The 18,799-nt window shown below is 54.4% G+C and overlaps 1 protein-coding gene across 4 annotated transcripts in view; it reads left to right on the top strand.

The window, feature by feature from the left end:
* The window catches only part of LOC125627090 (NADH dehydrogenase [ubiquinone] 1 alpha subcomplex subunit 13), a 61,403-nt gene that overhangs the window by 27,947 nt on the left and 14,657 nt on the right, over positions 1-18,799 (top strand). For 3 of the 4 annotated variants that reach the window (XM_048830869.2, XM_048830872.2, XM_048830871.2), the window contains one exon: positions 4,045-4,153. In XM_048830869.2, the coding sequence (XP_048686826.1) occupies positions 4,045-4,153 (109 nt within the window). Of the gene's footprint in view, positions 1-3,309; positions 3,547-4,044; positions 4,154-18,799 lie in introns of those variants that run through there. The other variant, XM_048830870.2, reaches the window with a different exon arrangement.

Below are 18,799 nucleotides of genomic sequence, written 5' to 3'. Positions count from 1 at the left end.
GAGTCTCAAAGAGAACAGGGGGGTTTGGACTCAGATAAACACCCAGCCGTCCGGATGCATAAATCCCTGCCTGGAATCGGAACATCTGGGAACCTGCAGGTGGATTTTGTTCTAAAACAGAGCCCGTTTACATTAGGGGCTGCTACAATAATACAAATCATAAATAATAAAACCCTGTGCCCCGCGGCTGATGTACTACAGGGGGCGGTGCCGCTTGCTGCCACGGGGTGGGGGGCTCCGGGTGGGACTGCTCTGTAGGGCGAAAGACCCCGATCTGTCTGTTTCATTTTAGCTCCAGGGAGGGAGAGCCAGGTGCTGGCCCCTTTATGGCTTCTCAGGCTGCTGGCTCTGGGGGCAGCAATGAGCTAGGCGTGGCTGTGGCCGCGCTCGGTAGCCGTATTTGAGAACGGGACGGATTCCTGTCCGAACCAGAAAGGCGCGCACGGCCCAAACCAGTCCCCGAGCAGCTGCCGCAGGAGAAGAGGGGCAGCCTCCGATCTCGACCGCCCCCATTCCGTGGCTCCAGAGCGCCGGTAGAGCCAGGCCAAAACAGCCAAGCGTTTGCAGGCCCTGACAATCCACTGTGAGGTTTAGCTGGGCGTGCTGGCACCGCGGGGCGTGCGCCGGGCCCGATTCGGCAAGTGAGCAGAGGCTGCGGTTGGCTATTTTAGTGCCGATTAAGCAGATGGTGGAAATGTCGCGACCAGGCCCCTTCTGCTCGACAGCAGCAGCTGGCTGCGGAGGCGTGCAGGGATGACTCCTATTTCAGAGGGCTGGGATCAGCTCAGCCGCGCAGACGTTTTGTCAATAGCAAAACTTACAGTGAACTTAATGATCTAGAAAACCGTGGGCGCTGAATCCCGTTTGCTAGGGGAAGGGGCGTCGGGGGCTCGAACCCCTGGCTCAGGGTGCACGTTCCTCCTTAGCTCCGCAGCGAGCGCCCTTAGCTCAGGGCATCAGCCGGCTCAAAGAGTGCTGCCCATCGACTAGCCATTAGAGGGGGCAGAGCCACAGGGCGTGAGCCCAGGTTACACGAGACGCTGCTTTCTGCAGGGGGTTTGGGCCACAGGAATCTTTTGGGCCAGGGTAGAAACTAAAACCAGGCCAGAACAACGCCTCCAGCTTCAAACCCGCCAAGCACCCAAGAGAATAGCTTGGGAAGTTTCCAAAGGCCCCTGTGTTTGTGGCTCCGTGGTGCTGCCCGTCTTCCGCGTTGAGTCTGGCCGCCAAGAGCACATTACCGCCCGGTGCTTCGCCGGCTTCCGATGCGCAGCGGGGGCAGGCAAGATCCTGGTCCAGGAGGGCTGGCAGATGTCTTTATCTCAGACCTCTTCTCCTAGGCCCTGTCATGGCCCGTGAAATAAGCTGGAGAGCTCTTGCCATCGATCCCGAAGGAGTGGCTGGGGTCCTGCCCCAGGCATGCTGGGATGAAAGCCAGGGCCTGTGGAATTCCCCGCCTCCCTACTGTCTGTCTGAGCCCAGGTTTAGTGACCTTCAGGACAGAGTTTAAACCGGGGGGGGGGCCAGGATCTGCATGAGCAGACAGGCATATCCTCAGTTCACCTGGGCGCTGTGCGTGGGTGAGACGCTGCCCTGGCCTCACTCGTTCCGGGCTGTCTAGTGTCTGAGCACGTACCCTCCCTGCCCCAGGGAGCTGGAACGGTCTCATCAGCTTCAGAGAAGGCAGCTCATGGGGGATAAGGCACCGGGTTGGGACCCTAGAGCCCTGGGGGCAATTCCCAGCTGTGCCACTGGCTCCGTGCGTGAGCTTGGATCAGTCGCTCAGTTCGGATAACGACCCTTCCTTGGTTGGCCTGGTCTGGGTTGCAATGGGCCTCTGATCTCAGACCGTGCCTAGGGGCTTCTGTCCTGTGAATAATCTCCATAAACCCAACCTGCTGGAGCTGGAGCTCAGAAACCCCCCGGGCGCTTTCCAGCAGTGAGGTTGGGCCTCTCGCCCGCTAGAAATATTTCGGTTTCTAACCCAGCGGAATCTGTGGGGCCTCGCACCACCGGTAACACGCGGTGCAGATTAGACAGAATATAGAAGTCTGGGGGGGCCTTGGATGCTCATTAAATACTCAGGGCTGCATTTAAATAACCGGTCTGGAAGCTGACTGAAAGCAAGGACATTTCACACTGAAGCTGCGTCCCTTGTGCCTGTTTTTCCAGGAGCCTAATTAACTGTCTGAGTTTGTGATTTTATTTGGGAGACAATTGTAGGCTCGTGGTTTGAGCAGGAGGCTGGGCGCTAGAATGGCGGGGGTTCCAATCCCGGCTCTTCTGCTCAGTGGTGCCTGCGGCCCTATGCGCATTACGCACAGTGCATATCATTGGCATGGGTGCCGATGGGTGGGGATAGGGCTGCCCAGAGCAGTTTGCCCCAGCTGCCTTGTTTGAGTGGGCCCCCAAACCGAGTGGCATAACTGGCATTGTGGGGTCGCAGCTCTGCTCAGGTTTGGGCCAGTGGCTCCTTGATGGAGGGGCCGCTGAGCCAAACTTGAGTGGTGTTGAAACCCCTTGCACCGGGTTGCAACACCCAGAGCGGGGAGCCCTCCTGGTGGACCAGAGCCTAGCCGCCGCTGTGGTGAAAAAGTTCTGGGGTTGCCTCTTTTGCCACTAACAACATCTGTGGCTTTAAGACGCCCTCTCTGTCTCAGTTTCCCTGTTGATAAAGCAGGGATGGTACTTGGCTGCTTCACAGGGGTGTTGTGTGGCTCGTAAAATGATTTGCAAGTGGAAGGTGCTGAGTAGTAGCAGTGTATGTGAATGGTGGCTGATATACAAGGATCACCCACTACAGTGAGGCAGCCACCTCTGGGGGGTGGGGGGTGGCAGCTGTTTAACAGACAGAAATAGATACATATTTTTAAAAACTCCCTGTTGCCTTGCACACTGTGTGCCATTGACCGCCGTGCAAAGTGAGCGTGAAATGCTACCAGCTCAGAATGGTAACCGTTCACACGCCCGCTCTGCACTGAGACAGTGACATGCAGTGTGCACGGTAGTGAAGAACTGGATCCTTGGTGTGAATTAATATGACTCCCCCCACTTCCCAGCTTGCACCGAGTCTGACTTTGCCAGTGACCCCAGGGTCCCGGTGCCTCGTCCCCAAAGAACCCGGTCTGGTGGCCGTCGCAGCGGATTCGATGTCCCATTCCACGTTCGTAACAAGCAAAATGGCTCTGTCCTGAAAGCAGCACCTGCTTGTCTCTTCCTGCAGTCAGGTGACCCAGCAGATGTGAACAATCGTCCAATTCCAAAGTCAGTATTCTGGGATCACTAGTGAATGACCAAGTGACGCGTTGTTTAGCTTTTTGCAACGTGCAGATTCCTCGGCGCGCAGATTTCCATGTTCTCCCACCGCGGTACCACAAACAGGTGGCCGGGGCTGGGTGCAGAGAAGGTCCAGGGGTGCACAGCTCTGCCTTTCGATACAGCCGAGCCCAGATTAACCCTGCCAGGTACCTGTGGGAGCTCAGGTCCCTCCAAACCTGGATTTGGCAAACGAGCGAGGAGAGCTCTCCCAGAAGGATCCAGCGGAAGGTCTGACTCCTGAACGAGCACCAGCCGGGTGGGAGGGCGGGAAGGGGGCAATGGGGAGCATGGCTGAGGTCTGGGATACGTAGCCACTTATTCCCTTCTTCCACAAAATACTGCCCTGTCGGTGCGGCGGGAAGGCAAGCTGTGATGTTACCCAGCACAAGGGAAAGCCGGCGGGGCTGGAGGTTAGTTGCAAGAGGGAATCTTTTGAGGCAACTCACTAGCAGGATCATTTTTACCTAGGCTGGTGCTTGGTGGGCCCCATGTCACAACACAGGCCTAGCATGCGAAGTGGCAAACGACCAGTTGCTGGTGTAGACTCCAGTGGGAGTTCCTGGCTGATTGGCACATGCCAAAAGCTGGTCGCATGGACCTAGGAGCTTGGCTGCAGGCAGCCGCTTTGGAAAGTCTTGGCCTGAGCATGCAGGTGCAATAACAAGCTGCAGCGTGATGGGGGATCCCACCATCATCCTCACAGCCCCTCTGCCTCTTGCCTTGCAGCCGCGTGGAGGCGGAAGCCATCGAGAAGGAGCTGCTGGAAGATTACAGATTTGGTCGCCAGCAGCTGATTGAGATCTGGGGACATGCCAGCGCCATGGCTGTGACCAAGGTAAGAGCAGCGCCGTGCCATGACGGGGGCATGCTAGGATTTAGAGCATCGTGCGTCAAGGGTGCTCTCCCCTCGGAGCTCTGGGGATCGTTACTTGGAGGAACCCCCACTGCAAAGCCAGGGGCTTGGCTGTCATGCGAGTGTGCTCCCCTGGGCTGTTATCAAACGTGTTTCCTTTTCCTGTGGTCTCTTTCCCTCTCCCAGCCTGGCTTCTCTGTTAGCTTCCCTGTTCTGGACCAAACTTCAAGTGCAGTTTGTTGGCGGCACGGAAATGTCTGGGTAATGTTCTTCCCCCTCCATTGCCGTGTTTGGCCAACAAAGCACGGATTGACCCAGGGACCTCCAGAGCTGAAAGCACAAGTCTCGACAGGTTGAGCTACAGTCAGACTCTTGAGCAGGATCTGGTTCAGGGAGGGACATGTAATAGGCACTGACCGGTAGGTTTTACCATCTTCACCTTCCCTGGAGCCAGCCGGGATCCGAAGCCCCTTGGCATCGGCTGTTTTCATGGTCATTCCCATGTGGGACCAGAACTGAAATGCCTGAGCCCGCGGCCGTTTTCGTGGTCTTTCCATCCAGGGCTGCTCTTTCCAGCAGGCTCCAGCATCTCCGAGGAGTTTTGGCTAACGTCAGGACCAAGCACGAACTGCGAACCTGTCCACATTCGCCCGTTGCTAGGGTAACCCCTGTGCAGCTATTGCACACAGATTTGCTTTGGGAATTGGCAAACGTGCTGAGGAAACCGGAGGGAATAAACTTGCCACGGGGCCAAGATTTGTCTTGTGCGCTTGCTGGTCTCCTGTGTCATGTGGGGGTGGGGGAATGCTCTTAATGCCCTATCTTCTTTACGAAGCGGGGCTGGTTCTCCCCAGTTGCAGCCTCAGTCCCAAGGCTGCTACCCTGAGAGAAAAGGGGTCAGCTGGCTTCTTGCTCCAGAATTACCGCTCTCTCTTTCAGGGAGAATCAGCCAGGGGGCCTGGGAAGACACTGGAGCGGGGCAACGTTATTTGGGCCCAAACTTTTTTTTGTTTTTGGCAAGAAAACAGATTCGGCAACCCTGAAGCAGTCGGCGAATTTGTGTCAAATGGTTCATTTTAACCCTCTCCCCCCCGATCCAAATGTTCCATTGCAACATTCGTTTCCATTTTTTGGTTCAAAATGACTCTTTGGAAAGTTCCTTTGATTTGATGGTGTCACGGAGTGTGGGGGAGTCCAGGCCCTGCACCCCTCTTCCTGGGATTCACTGAGACTCTCAGCCAGCCAGTAAAACAGAAGGTTTATTGGACAACAGGAACACAGTTCCACAGAGCTTGTGGGTACACCCAGGACCCCTCAGTCAAGTCCTTCTGGGAGAGCAGGGAGCTTAGACCCCAGCCCTGGGGTTCCCTGTGTTCCTCCCCCCAGCCCCAAACTGAAACTAACCCCCCCCCCAGCAGGCTCTCTCCTGCAGCCTGTCTTCACATTCCTGGGCAGAGGTGTTACCTCCCCCTCCCCCTCCTGGCTCAGGTGACAGGCTCTCAGGTCTCCCATCCCCAGGGCACATTCCCAGGTCCCCCCTCCCTGCTGAGTCACATCGTCACAGATGGTTGCAAAAAAAATCTCAGTGTGCCCCCAAATCAAACCTGAACGTTTAATATCCGATCAAAGGAACCGCCGGGGTTTTTACTTTTGGAATTTACCAAAAAAAAAAAAAAAGGGAAAAATTCCATTTTTGGTTCGACCTCCAAACAGATTTTCCCCCTGATTTGGATGGAATTGTTGGCGAACGAAAACCCTGTCATTCGCCTGTTGGAGATGTGCTTACTGGCTGGAGAAAGCCTTCTGGCTCTTTCCAAGAGAGTTTTGGGGAAGTCACTGAGCACCTTTGGGGGCTGGATTCTGGGTAACTACGCAGCCACTGGTCCAACAGTGGCTTTATCTCTGCACTTCTTTATCCCACGGCTTCTAAGGTGAGCAGGGCGTCCTGACCCAGGACCATGTGTTGGAGATCTCCTCTCCCACGCACACCTGCTACCTACTGAGCAACAGGCCAGAACTAACAAGTGGGTCAAACCTACCTGGACCAGGTCATTCCATAGCGTGTGACACAGGCACTTGTCAAGGCTTTATGGGCTGTTGCAGAGACACGATGTAGAAGATTTATAGAGGACGTCACTGTGGATGGAGTGTAACATCTGTCAATATACTGCAGTATCTAGCATCCTCACATGCATCTGCAACAGGCAGTCTTGCCTTGGCCTACTTAATAATTATTATCGTGCTTAAAGGACTTAGAGCTATAGCTCGCCATTCATCCTGAAGGACACCAGAGTGCATTACCAATGTGTGTACAGGCATTGCTTTGCCAGCCACTGAAATGCACCCGCCCCTGGGGTGGAGCATGGCAGCTGTTTAGTAGCCACACCGCATTGCTACGCCATGTCCGAAGGGCCAGTTCCTCCCCTGTCTCTCCATTGACGCCAATGGAGCTAGACTGATTTACACCCACTGGGGATCTGACCGGAAGTGAAGGAGAGACCACCTTCCCATTTAAAGAGTGGGCTGGGCAGGGAGGCGTGGGAGTTAAGGAGACAGAATGCAGTGATCCAAACTGAAACTCTACCAGGCCACAGGGTGTGATGCCCCGAGCCCTACCACACCTCAAAGGGTTTGAGTCAACAGATGTCTAGCAGCGAACAGCTCGTTAGTGGAAGAAGCCTGTCTTCAGACAGATGTTTTCCTGCTGCATCCCAGCTTCCCTAAGGGATGCGAGGTGCAAAGCTACTGAAAGGTATGTGTGGGGGTGGGTGAGTCAGCTCCCCTCCTAACTACTGCAGCAGAAACTTCTGTTCCGTGACACGCTATTGCTTTTCACTTTGGATCGTCAGCCGAACTGTCACAAGCCCCCACGTTTGAGTTGGTTCAGTCTTTGATTCCTGCTTTCACCTGAACGCAGCAAAACCCGAGTCCGGGTGCGGGCTGGCCTTTGCTGGAGCAGATTTTAATGCAAAACCTAAATGTCAGCTCATAAATATTTAGCTCGAGATCTTTCCACAGCAAATTTGCTCAGCAGGGGCTGAGACAGAGTGAAGAGCAAGAAGGTAACGAGAAGGGGGCCTGATTCTCATTCACGCCCAGGCCCTTCTATGTGGCTCTGCCACTGTATGTGGCATTTGTACCCACTTTAAAGCCCCTTCGCACTGCCAGTGTGGTGCAAAAGGGGTCTTAGTGGAAATAGAATAAGGTTCATATTTCCTTAACAAAGATGGGGCCAGATTCTATGGTGATGTAAGCAGCAGGGAAAGTTCCGTGTGGGGTGTAAGCCGATCAGAAACCAGCTGAGCGTGGTAAAGTGGGGTAACGAGCACTCATTGTGCATGCGATGGGTTTGTATGGTTGGGAGTGCAGGAGCTTGGGAAAGCAGCGCCCTCCCCCTCCCCAGGTGCGATGCAGCGCAAATCTGTCCTCACTGGACCCTGAACCTTCCAGCTAGCCCTATGTGGTGTGTACCCAACACCCATTGTCCAACACACACACACACACCCCGGCCCCACAAATGCCAGGGCAGTGCCTAGCCATCTTAGGGATGTGCTGGCAGGACAGGGGGCTCAGTCACGGTGCTGCCATCAGAGACAATGAACCACGCGGCTAAACCCTCCTCGCCCCACTGGCAGCTTCCGGCGGGGAATGGTCTTGTGCCAGCCCGGCTGCAATTCCCAGCTCTGTCCCCCCCAGGCGAGGCGAGCTTGACCCTGCTGGTGGCTTCCATCTTTCAGAAGCAGCATCACCAGCCCCTCGGGTGGCCCTGTGCTTCCTGTGCTCAATTCAGGAGGGTGCTGGCGGGGAGTCCCATCTGGCAGTGAACCTGCAGGACAGCAGCCAGTCGCCACCAGGCTTCCAGAGAGAGACAGAAGGCCCGGGCGCCCCCCGGGAGGAAAGAGGAGATCATTTGTGGAGTCAGAGAGGAACTGGATCAGCCTACTCTGTCTAAGGTCTCCTCCCCTCCTCTCTGCCACCACTGGGATGAGGCCAGATCCTTTCCTGAAGGCCTCCCTCTCTGGAGCTGCATTGCCTAGAGAAGCCAATGCAGCTGTAAATTACAACCCTTTCACGGCAAACTCTGGGTGCTTTCCAGCAGGACCAGAGCTTGGCTAATGCTGGCCCCCACTGGCTGAGTCAACAACATAGCAGGCCACTGGCCATGGCCATTCCCTGGGAAGACCCAGGGAGAAGGCAGCTGAGGATAACCAGAGAACAACAGCTGACTAGAGCCAGCTGCTCCCAACCTGCCTGGTGCTCACTTTCCATACTGAGCTGATACCAACTTAGGGCAGAATAAATGATTTACATGGAAACTGGAGGAGGCAGCTGGGAGCTGCTTTTCTGTTGAAATTAACATCACCTTTCCCTTCTGTTTACAAAGCTCGGAGGCCGACGCTCTCCAGTTCTCAGCCGGTAACCATCAGCTTTTACTCCCACAAGAAGGGAGCCTGTATTTACCAAGCGGCCAGTTTTGTTCTTTGCCCAGCGGCTGGGTAAGATCTTGGAGATGTAGTAGCGAGTCAGGCCTGGAGTTCAGTCCATCTGTCTGCCAGATGTTCTCCTCAAGTATGACCCTCCCATCTTGACTTACCTGGGAGATGACACTTCCCGTCCTGCTGCTGTGAGATCTAGCAGCCCACTTCTTTGTAATTGGGTCAAGGCAGGTATTATGCCCAGGCAGCCTCTTTGGGAACTGCTCTTTGGTGCCACCAGATTCCACCCCGCATCTTTTTGGAGGTAGCATCCCCGTGCTGCAGTCCAAACACGGTGACAGGCGGAGCAGGTTGGCAGACGGACAGACTCCACAGCATTCTCCTCCCATTTTGAGTGACTGTAGGATTCTTCTTCACTTCCTGTCTCAAGCTGCTGTGTAGTGTAGTTCAACAGCTGGGTAAGGGGATTCAAATCAAAACTCAGACCTCTACAGGGTCCTGAATTCTCTTACTCAGGGTCCGGGCCTAGTACTGGGCGCAATGGGGCTGTGACTTTATTTGGGGTCTCTAGTGGAGCTGGGCAAACACTTAGTAAAGTTCTCCAAAAAAAAAAACAAAAGCAGATTTTGGGCGACTGAAACAACTTGCGAATTTGGGCCAAATTGGGTGAATAGTTTCAGTTAAATAAAATAAAATTCCTCATTTTTAAAAGTCTAAATGGCTCATTTTGACATTTCATCTAGAAACAAACCATTTCCCTTCGAAAACGTCAGTCAGAATCGATGCTTCCTTTGACGCGAATGAAATGTTCTCAGCTTCAGGCGAAAAATGGAAAAGGGCCCCTTTGGGTTTGAAAGGGACCGAATTTCTTTTCAGCTCGGCCACCAAACTGAAAAATCGGTTCTTCACTGAGCCCCAGTCTCCACTCACTACAGGGCTAATAAATAAATTAATGAGACAAGCCCAAACCCTGGATCCAGAGACCCTGAGATTTGGGGGCAGTTTGGAACTAGAGCATTTGTGGCCCAGCGGTGGCTGGAAGAAGTGTCCAAACTTTTGGGTGGCTTTTCTGAACTCAGCCTCAGCAGGATTTTGTCTGTCACTAGGAGAGATTATCCCACACAAGACCGAGCAGGGAATATTCCTTCTTGGTGCATCACAGTTGTGTGTGGGAGGGCCCCTTGCCGCATTTATAGCTGGGATGTACATCTGCTAGCCCAAGATTTCCTCCAACCTTTAGATCATCCGGCAAACACCTTGCTTTTTAACTAGAACTCAGTAAGTAAATATTGACCTGGAATCAGGCGGCTCTAACAAGCAGCTCCAGATTCGGCAGACTTCGGTGGTAAAATGTCAAACACATTCAGAGATGCAGGCTGGGTATTGTCTGTTCTGCACAGGGGTCTGAGAATTCAGTTTCCCTGCCCAGTGTCAATGGTCCGTGGTTAGTTTTATAACTGTAGCAGTCTTCAGAGCTACTAACTGGAACTGTGGACCCAGGATTGTACTGTCACAGTGAACCGGGAGACCCAGGGTACTGGCTCAGGACTGAAATCTCTTACAAATGAATCCTGCGCTGTAACACTTTTTAAGATGCAACAAGCAACATCTTTTACAAAATGGATATAAGTGTCAGGGAGTCAGGCTGGAGCGTCCGCCTCTGACCTTTTGTTGGGTTAGTTTCTGGGAGAGGCCAGTTCAAGGGTTTATCCCTGCTTTGGCATTAAGAAATCCATTCCTAATGGGTTTAGACGGAGATCTGATTTGCAACTTATAAAAGAGAGAAGTAAGCAAAGGGTGTTGGACTAGCTATTGCAGACAGACAACACTATCTGTTGGTTTCCTGGCTTTGCTATTTTATTGATCAGTTAATGCCCCTGTGAGGTAAGCAAGAGGATCAATCACTTTAGTCCCCTCTGGGGTGGGACACTGGTGCATAGTGACAGTTTAGAGCAGGAAGTGGAGTAGAATTCTGTATCCAATTGAAGCAACGGGGGAAGCTCTCAGGTGTGCTGGAGGTTACCTGAGTTTGACCCAGGCCCCCACGGGCTTTTGCAAAAACTGGATCTTGAGTGTATACCGCGCATCAAAGATGCCTCGATGGGGCGTTGTTACAGGTCAGAGGAAAGAACCCCTCTGATGGACTCACCAACCCGTTGTCTCAGAACACCTGGGTTTTCCACAGGGCTCTTCCACACAGGAAGTCTGATGAGATCACTGCTCTGGGGGGCTGGCGGAGGGTAGGGCTGGGGTGTGATCGAGCTTAAATTATCTTTTTAGACCAAAGAACCTGAATTTGGAGAGTTCTAAAACAATAAATATATCCCAGGGGTTGTTTTTGTTTTGTTTTTTGTTTTTGCATTTTTCTCTCTCAGAACCAAGCTGTTTGAATGGTGATTCCAGCAAAGGCTAAAAGGCTGATCAGAGCATGAGGAGGAGTCTTCCTCCCTTTGCCCCCTTCTCCGCTCAGAAAGCCCTGGCCTTGTGGCTAAGGCAGTGGGCTGGAGCTCAGGAGATGTGGGTTTGATTCTGGACTCTGCTAGACTCCCTGACCTTGGGCAAGTCACTGCATCTCTCTGGGCCTCACCCCACCCTGGGGCTAATGATCCTTCCTGTGGCCGTCTTGTCTATTTAAACAGTGAGCTCTTAGGGTCTGTCTCTTCCCCCTGTGCCTATGCAGGGCCTGGCACCGTGGGGTTCTCAGCTCAGGTGGGGCTTCTCCCTGCTACTGAAATAACGAGCAGGGGCAGCGCTCATGTCTCCTGAGTATCCTGTCAGGGCCGCGATTCCCCCTGTCCTGGACTCAGAGTCTCAAACCCCACAAATTCATTGCAGGGGGGGACGGATGCCTGGGGTGGCAGAGTACAGGTAGGGGGCCGTGCAGAGCGGTTCCAGGAGCTGAGCTAGGCCCTGAAACAGCCGATGGGGCGAGATCCTATCAGCGCTGCCTCAAATGAAGGCCAAACCTGCCAAGGGGAAAAATGAACCCTTCGCTTGTCCGGCGTGATACGCAAAGTGGGATTCGATCCCCCCGCTCTCCTCTGCGGCATTAGGAGAGCCCCGTGCAGCCCCTTCAAACCAGAACCCCGCTGCATGCGGGCCCCTTGGTCCTTTCGACAGGACACGTGAGCACCTGAACAATTTCTCCTGCGGAGAAGGGTTTGGAAACCAAATGGAGAGAGGCCTGAGTCATGAGGTCAGGCCCCAGGTCCAGATCAGCATCCGACGCCGGGAGCCACTGGGGCGTTTGGAGTCAGATCAGCCTTGCAGCTGGGCCCCAGCTGGAGAGTTCGGCTCCACATCCAGGCACGGCTCTGAGGTTCCCAAGCCTTTGGGAGATGGAGTTTGGTGTTCTGGGGCTGGGGGTTGGGCCTGGTTGCTGTGGGTCTGGTGTTCCAGGTCTGGAGGCTCAGAGCCCAGTGGTCAGGTCCGCTTTCCCCAAGGTGACTCCTTAGAGAGCCACGGTATGGAGGTGGGTGGTTGTCAGCGACCCTCCAGCGGCTCAAAGTACAGCTGTGGGGCTGGGTGGGGCTGAGCCACAAACTGACTTTGTGGCATTTGAAATGCACAGCAGAATTCCCTGGTTCATCCTCAGCTCCATCCTGGTTAAATGTGGCCTTTGGAGCCCTAAGGACCCCACCCCAGTGAAGACGGTCCTTGCCCAAGAGCTCCCAGCCCTACGCACACGAATACAATCTGCCCAGTGTTCTGATTAACCCTCAGCAGCATCCCCTCTGCAGCGAGCTCAGCAGCAGCATCCTCCCCGTACAGATGGGGAAACTGAGGCACCGAGAGGGGTCCCATCAGCCAGAGCTGGGACTGGCACCCGGTGGCTCCTGGCTGCATGGTGCAATCAGTCGTGCTGCAGAGATTTGCTTCAGCCGTGGCCGTTCCTGTCAGCTGCTGGCTGTTTGCTGGGACATTAAGCAGATGGCAATGGGACCAAGGCTTTCCATTCTCCTTCTTCCTCCCGCTGTTGTTTTTGGATTCCTTGGGCACCTTCAATTATTTCATCTGGGTTAAACTGCTTGCGCAGGACGTCAACTTTTTATTTTCTTTAAAAAAATGTGATCTGAGGTTACGAACTCCAGGGGAAAATGCTCTCCCGTTCCCAGAGAGCCGGGCCGGCCGCTGGAGGGGGAAAGGGGACCCGTCTCTGCTGGATGCAAAGCTTATTGTGAGCCATTCAATGTTCCAAGCACTGGAGTCAGCTGCAGCGCCCTGTTACGCGGTGCCTGTGGCAGAACTGGGGGTACCCAGTGCCCTAGGGAGACGGCTGCTTGCATGGGGATCCAGTGTATCCATGCAAACCAGGCCTCCCCTGGCAGGGAGCCTGGAGCTGGAGGAAGGCATGGCCCAGTTTCCTCCCCATCTATCAACAGAATCCATGGGGAAGGCAGCTTGGCACCTCATCCCTACCTGGCCCCCGCTTGTTGCTTGGAGCGGAGCATTGTTAACAAGAGTCCAGCCACGAATTCCAAAACCCAGCTGTGTTTATTAGGAGGGAGGAATTGCACAGCAGGAGCCCCATGGAGAGCACCATGTGCCATCTGCTGATGCCAGTGGCAGACTTCCCAAAGAGCCCGCAGACAATGCCCGCATCTTGTCGTTCGCTGGCTCGAAGGTTGCAGCATTAGAACAAGCGAGCCCTGGCTGATCTCCCAGAGAAGGAGGCTGTTACCTCGGGGAGCTTTGTTTCCCTCCCGGGGCTTTTGAGGCTCTTGGGAGATGATGCCAGGGCAATGGAGACATGAGCCTGATTTCCGTTGCACCTGGGGCCTTCCACCCCACAGACGCCCGAAGATCTGTGGGCTTCGTGGGACCCCTACAGAGGACAGGGGCATCTGCTTCACTCCCTGGGCTGCCTGTCTCCTCCACTGGCTCCTGCCCCAAACCCACCACACTGGTGGGAGAAGGGGGAAGTTCCACGCCACGTGAAATCTGACCCACCTGGCCACAGCTGCCCCGGACCCACAGAGCCCTGGCCCCACACGAAGAGGCTGTTGCAGGATCTGGGAAAGGGGGAGCATGCCCACCCCAGGCCCCATTTGCACCTGCTCTGGCCCCCTTTTGCCAGCCTGCTGCTCACCCAGTTGGCACAGCTCGCTGACCTGGCAGCCTGGTAGAGACAGTCAGATTTGCAAGGCGGGGGAGGGAGGCTACGGCTCAGCTGGTCCGTGCTAAAATAGTTGATCGCGCTCTTTATAATGGGCCATTCTTAAGCTGGCTGCTCCTGGGGCCGGCTGCCTTGTGCCGCCTTGCTAGTCTCTGGTCGCAAAGGCTCCCGGGCTACAGGGCTGGCCTGCAAGGGGACAGGCGACATGTACGAGTTTCCCTGGGGTTGGCGGGGAGAATGCCACTTAGGACGGCTGCCGTGCACAGAGTGAGAGTGGTGAGCTCGTCGGTCTCTGGGCTTGCTCAGGCGCGCTCTGCCTTCATGGACGGCAGCAGGGATGCCTAGAATTCAGACTCCTCCAGCTCACCGCCATGCTCACACCCAGCGGCCCCGTTCTGCTACCGGGGCCACGTGGGGCAGGGATTTGTCCCGGTGGCTGAAAATGTTTTTGGAATCCAGGGGTGGGGGCATTTGACTCGTTTGCTGCAATCGCTCCTGTGACGTTCTGGGGTGCAATCCAGACTGGTGAGGGGCTGGCACCTCTTACCCTGTAACCCTGAGTGCCTCCCGCTGCCTGGCCACGGTGGCGCTCTGCCTGGGGTGCCCACAGCCAGCACCAAGTGTGCACTCTGCCTACTACTGGGAAGCCCTGGGCCGATGCTTTGGAGCCTGCCTGCAACGCCACAGATTTCCCCTGGCTTCCCCCAGCCTTGGGTCACACCTGGTACGGTGACTCCACCCTCTGCCCCAGAAAGGTGTGTTCTGAAGCCTCCAGCCCAGTCCTGGGACAATCAGATGTTAAGGTTCGTTGCCCTTTTCAGGAGTCAATAGTCAACAGTTTGCTACTTTAACTGGAGTTACCAAACAGTTCAGTTTAAAGACACGTTCCTGTGGAAAGGCCTGGTTACCAACTCCCCCGCCATACCTGGGTCAAACACATTCCAGTGTGTATCCATAGCGCTTACTCCCCACTGCCTACACTCGTCCCAAGACTATCAGTGATCGGCGGCGAGTTATTAGTTTTCACCTCATCAGGTGTATTTTGTACAGAGATTATTACAGTGGCCTGTAGGGTGTGAATGCAAGGGTCACAGTTTTCCATTAGAACAGCCTAAAAAAGCCACGGTCCCGTTCTTGCGGTTCTGACCCACCTGGGTTTGCAACCTCCTGAATTTCTGGTCGAACGAACCCCAAATCTCAGCTACATGCTTGGTCAAAGCAGAGTACCGAGTTGCACCTGGCTTTGCACCAAGTTGGCCCTATGATAAGATAACTGGCTCTGTGGATGAGGGAAAAGCAATGGACATGATATATCTTGACTTTAGCAAAGCTTTTGATACAGTCTCCCACAGTATTCTTGCCAGGAAGGTAAAGAAGTATGGATTGGATGATGGACTATAAAGTGGATAGAAAGCTGGCTAGATTGTCGGGCTCAACGGGCAGTGATCAACGGCTCAGTGTCTAGTTGGCAGCCGCTATCAAGCGGAGTGCCCCAAGGGTCAGTCTTGGGCCCAGTTTTGTTCAACATCTTTATCAGTGATCTGGATGATGGGATGGACTGCACCCTCAGCAAGTTCGCAGATGACACTAAGATGGGGGGATAGGTAGATACGCTGGAGGGTAGTGATAGGGTCCAGAGGGACCTAGACAAATTGGAGGATTGGGCCAAAAGAAATCTGATGAGGTTCAACAAGGACAAGTGCAGAGTCCTGCACTGAGGAAGAATCCCATGCACTGCGACAGGCTGGGGACCGACTGGCTAACTGGCAGTTCTGCAGAAAAGGACCTGGGGATTACAATGGATGAGAAGCTGGATATGAGTCAACAGTGTGCCCTTGTTGCCAAGAAGGCTAATGGCATATTGGGCTGCATTAATAGGAGCATTGCCAGCAGATCTTCAGCCTGGAGCCCACATCTGGAGTACTGTGTCCAGTTTTGAGCCCCCCGCTACAGAACGGATGTGGACAAATTGGAGAGAATCCAGCAGAGGGCAACAAAAATGATCAGGGAGCTGGGGCACATGACTCATGAGGAGAGGCTGAGGGAACTGGGATTGTTTAGTCTGCAGAAGAGAAGAGTGAGGGGGGATTTGATAGCAGCCTTCAACTACCTGAAGGGGGGTTCCAAAGAGGATGGAGCTCGGCTGTTCTCAGTGGTAGCAGATGACTGAACAAGGAGCCATGGTCTCAAGGTGCAGTGGGGGGAGGTTTAGGTTGGATATTAGGATACACTATTTCACTAGGAGGGTGGTGAAGCACTGGAATGGGTTACCTCGGGAGGTGGTGGAATCTCCTTCCTTAGAGGTTTTTAAGGCCCGGCTTGACAAAGCCCTGGCTGGGGTGATTTAGTTGGTGTTGGTCCTGCTTCAAGCAAGGGATTGGACTAGATGACCTTCTAAGGTCTCTTCCAACCCTGATATTCTATGATTCTACTGTTACTGGAGGGTAGATGAGATTTGGCTCTATTTTGGGGACTGTTTGAACCTGACCGGTCTTTGTTGCAAAAGCTGGTGAAGCTTAGCAGCCTTCCGGATTTCTCCTGTGGCAGCTCTCAGAGCCCCAGTCAGGAATGGGCTTGGAGCTGCACAGATAAAGAGAAAGGCACGGTCCATGCCCAGTGATCTTACAATCTAATTAAAGACAGGACACGCCAGGGACATGTAGTACACATTAGAGGGGAGAGGGTACCAGCAAAGGGACGCACGGCTCCATGAACTAGCTGCATACCTCACTTGCCATCTGGCAAGGAATATGGCAGGGCAGAGGAGGGGAGAACAGATTTGCATTTGTGGGGAGGCCCACGTGGCCAGGGGCCTTTCCCCAGGGGCCTGAAAGTATCTCTTTCCAGCCCCACGTGTGCAAAGCTTTGTCAAAATCCAGTTACGTAAATGGGGGGAAATGTAAAGAAGGTGCATTAAGCACACCCCTCCGTGGGAGAGTGTGGCTAGCGGACAGTAGTTAATACGAGTATTAGACAGATATTCTTCCCTATCCAGGCAGGCTTTTATTAATCACCTTCCTCTGCTATCTTTGAGCCGCAGGATTAATTCTGGCCCTGGCAATGGGCCGTCTGTTCAGAAGCACACCCGCCAGCCACTGGGATTTATAAAACCAGCCCCTTCTATTTTCAGCTGTCGCTTAAAACCCCTCGAAGCAGCTCCTGCTTCTGCTCAGCCAGTCCCCGGGGAAGCTCCCGAGCGGAGAGTGCCTGGGAACGTGCGGGACCCTCCAAAGCGCAGCTGCCAAGAAGGTTATAGTTAGAAGCTGATCTTCACTGTCCTGCACACGATTTGTCTCACCCCTCTTCCCCCGAGACCTAGCTCCACATTTATCGGCTACAGCCGCTCACTTCCCACTCCCTGTCTCCCGGGGCAGAATCGTCAGCCCAGCCCAGCTCTGCCCCACCCGCCAGCAGCTGCGTGGAATGCACCGCTGGCTCTGGACAATGGCTAGCAGGTGAGCTCCGTGCCAGGGCTACGGGGACAGCTGACCCCTGGACAGCGGAGTGCAGAAAGGTGACCGGACAGGCCACCTCTGCAGTGAGCAGTGCATTGTGGGACCACAGCGGGAGGGCTGTTTGCACACTTCCTCTCCACCAAGACTCAACTGAGTGACCACTTGTTACTGTTTATGCTCCGTATTGCAGTAACACCTGGGAGCCCAAGCATGGCCCAGGCCCACGTTGTCTGGGCTCTGCACAAAGCCAGAACAAAAAGACAGTCCCTGCCCCAAAGTTTTCCAGGTTGAGTAAATCTAGCTTTGTCCCTGAGTAAGGCTTCACCCCTGGCTGGAATCACTTGATGGACAGGCTGTGAAAAGTTATTTCTGCCCCTTGTCTGCCACATCAACTTATTTATTTGTATGACAGCAGCACCTAGAGACCAGGGTCCCATTGTGCCAGGGGCTGTACGTACACCTAGGCAGCCTCTGCCCCAAGGAGCTAACAATCTAAATGGACAAGACAAAAGGTAGGACGGGAAACAGAGGCACCCCAGCGGGACTTTACTGACAGAGCCAGGGATTGATCAGCGGTCCCCTAGTCTGATGTTCTAGCCACTAGGCAATGCTGCGTCTAGGCGTGCCCAATTAGAGGGTGACCTCTCTGCTGGAGACGAGGCCTCAGCTGTGTTAATGAGGGGGAATAAAAACGAACAGATTGTAGCAGAAACTTCCTCCCAGCCACAAGTCTCCTCCGTACGTCAAGCAGGGAATAATTGCTTCTCAACGCCCCGTTCAGTCTCATGGCATCCAGATCCCGGAGCCCTGGCTCGCCGCACTGACACCTTTGGACAGGGCAAGGTCCTCAACTGCGTGTTTCTGTTGCGACGAAAGCTCGGGGGATAAACGCGATTCAGTCTTGCCTTTTACATGGCGCAGGGCAGGACAGAGCTCTGAAGGTCATTCTCGACCCGTTTCCAGGAGAAAATAGGTGCCCATGTGTTTGTACAGCTTGGCCTTCATAAACAGAGAGAGAAGATTTATGGATCAAAGATAGCTTTGTGTCTTATGAGGGCGAAGGCTCAGTAGCGCCACTGTATTTAGGGCTGGCTCAGCTTTTCCATTCTAAGCCTCTGTGCCAGCCTGTGCCCCCCCCCCCCCTTTAAGGGCACAACAATTTGTTTTGGGAAGAGAAACATTTGGGAGTTGAGCTCCTCGATCCTCTGTGGCCTTGGCTGCGCGAGGCTGGCTGGGCATGCCCAAGCGTTCTCCCCGGGAGAGCCGCATGCCCGGTGGTGCGGCTCTTTATTTCTGTAGCCTGGCCGATGAATTGTTCTGCAGCCCGGGAGGGTGGCAGGCGGCGGGGGAAGGTACCGATTTGTGCAGGAGGAGGGCGGGTTGGAGGCACGCTCCTGGGGGTCAGGAACCTGAGGGTCAGGAGCTCCGGGGACTTAGCTGGAGGAAAGGGTGCGCCGGCTCTGTGAAAATCGGGCCCCTGGGCTAGAATCAAACTGTTGCCACCATGTGACCGAGGGCGGTTGTTGTTATTTGTAATAGAGGAGCAACTAGAGGCCCCAGCTGAGCTGCCAGCCCTGCTGTGTCAGGGGCTGCAGAGACACACCATGAGCCACAGTCCCCG

Source organism: Caretta caretta, chromosome 25 (assembly GCF_965140235.1).
Source record: "Caretta caretta isolate rCarCar2 chromosome 25, rCarCar1.hap1, whole genome shotgun sequence".
Taxonomy (NCBI): Eukaryota; Metazoa; Chordata; order Testudines; family Cheloniidae; genus Caretta; species Caretta caretta.
This window is presented reverse-complemented; position numbering and strand designations above follow the sequence as displayed.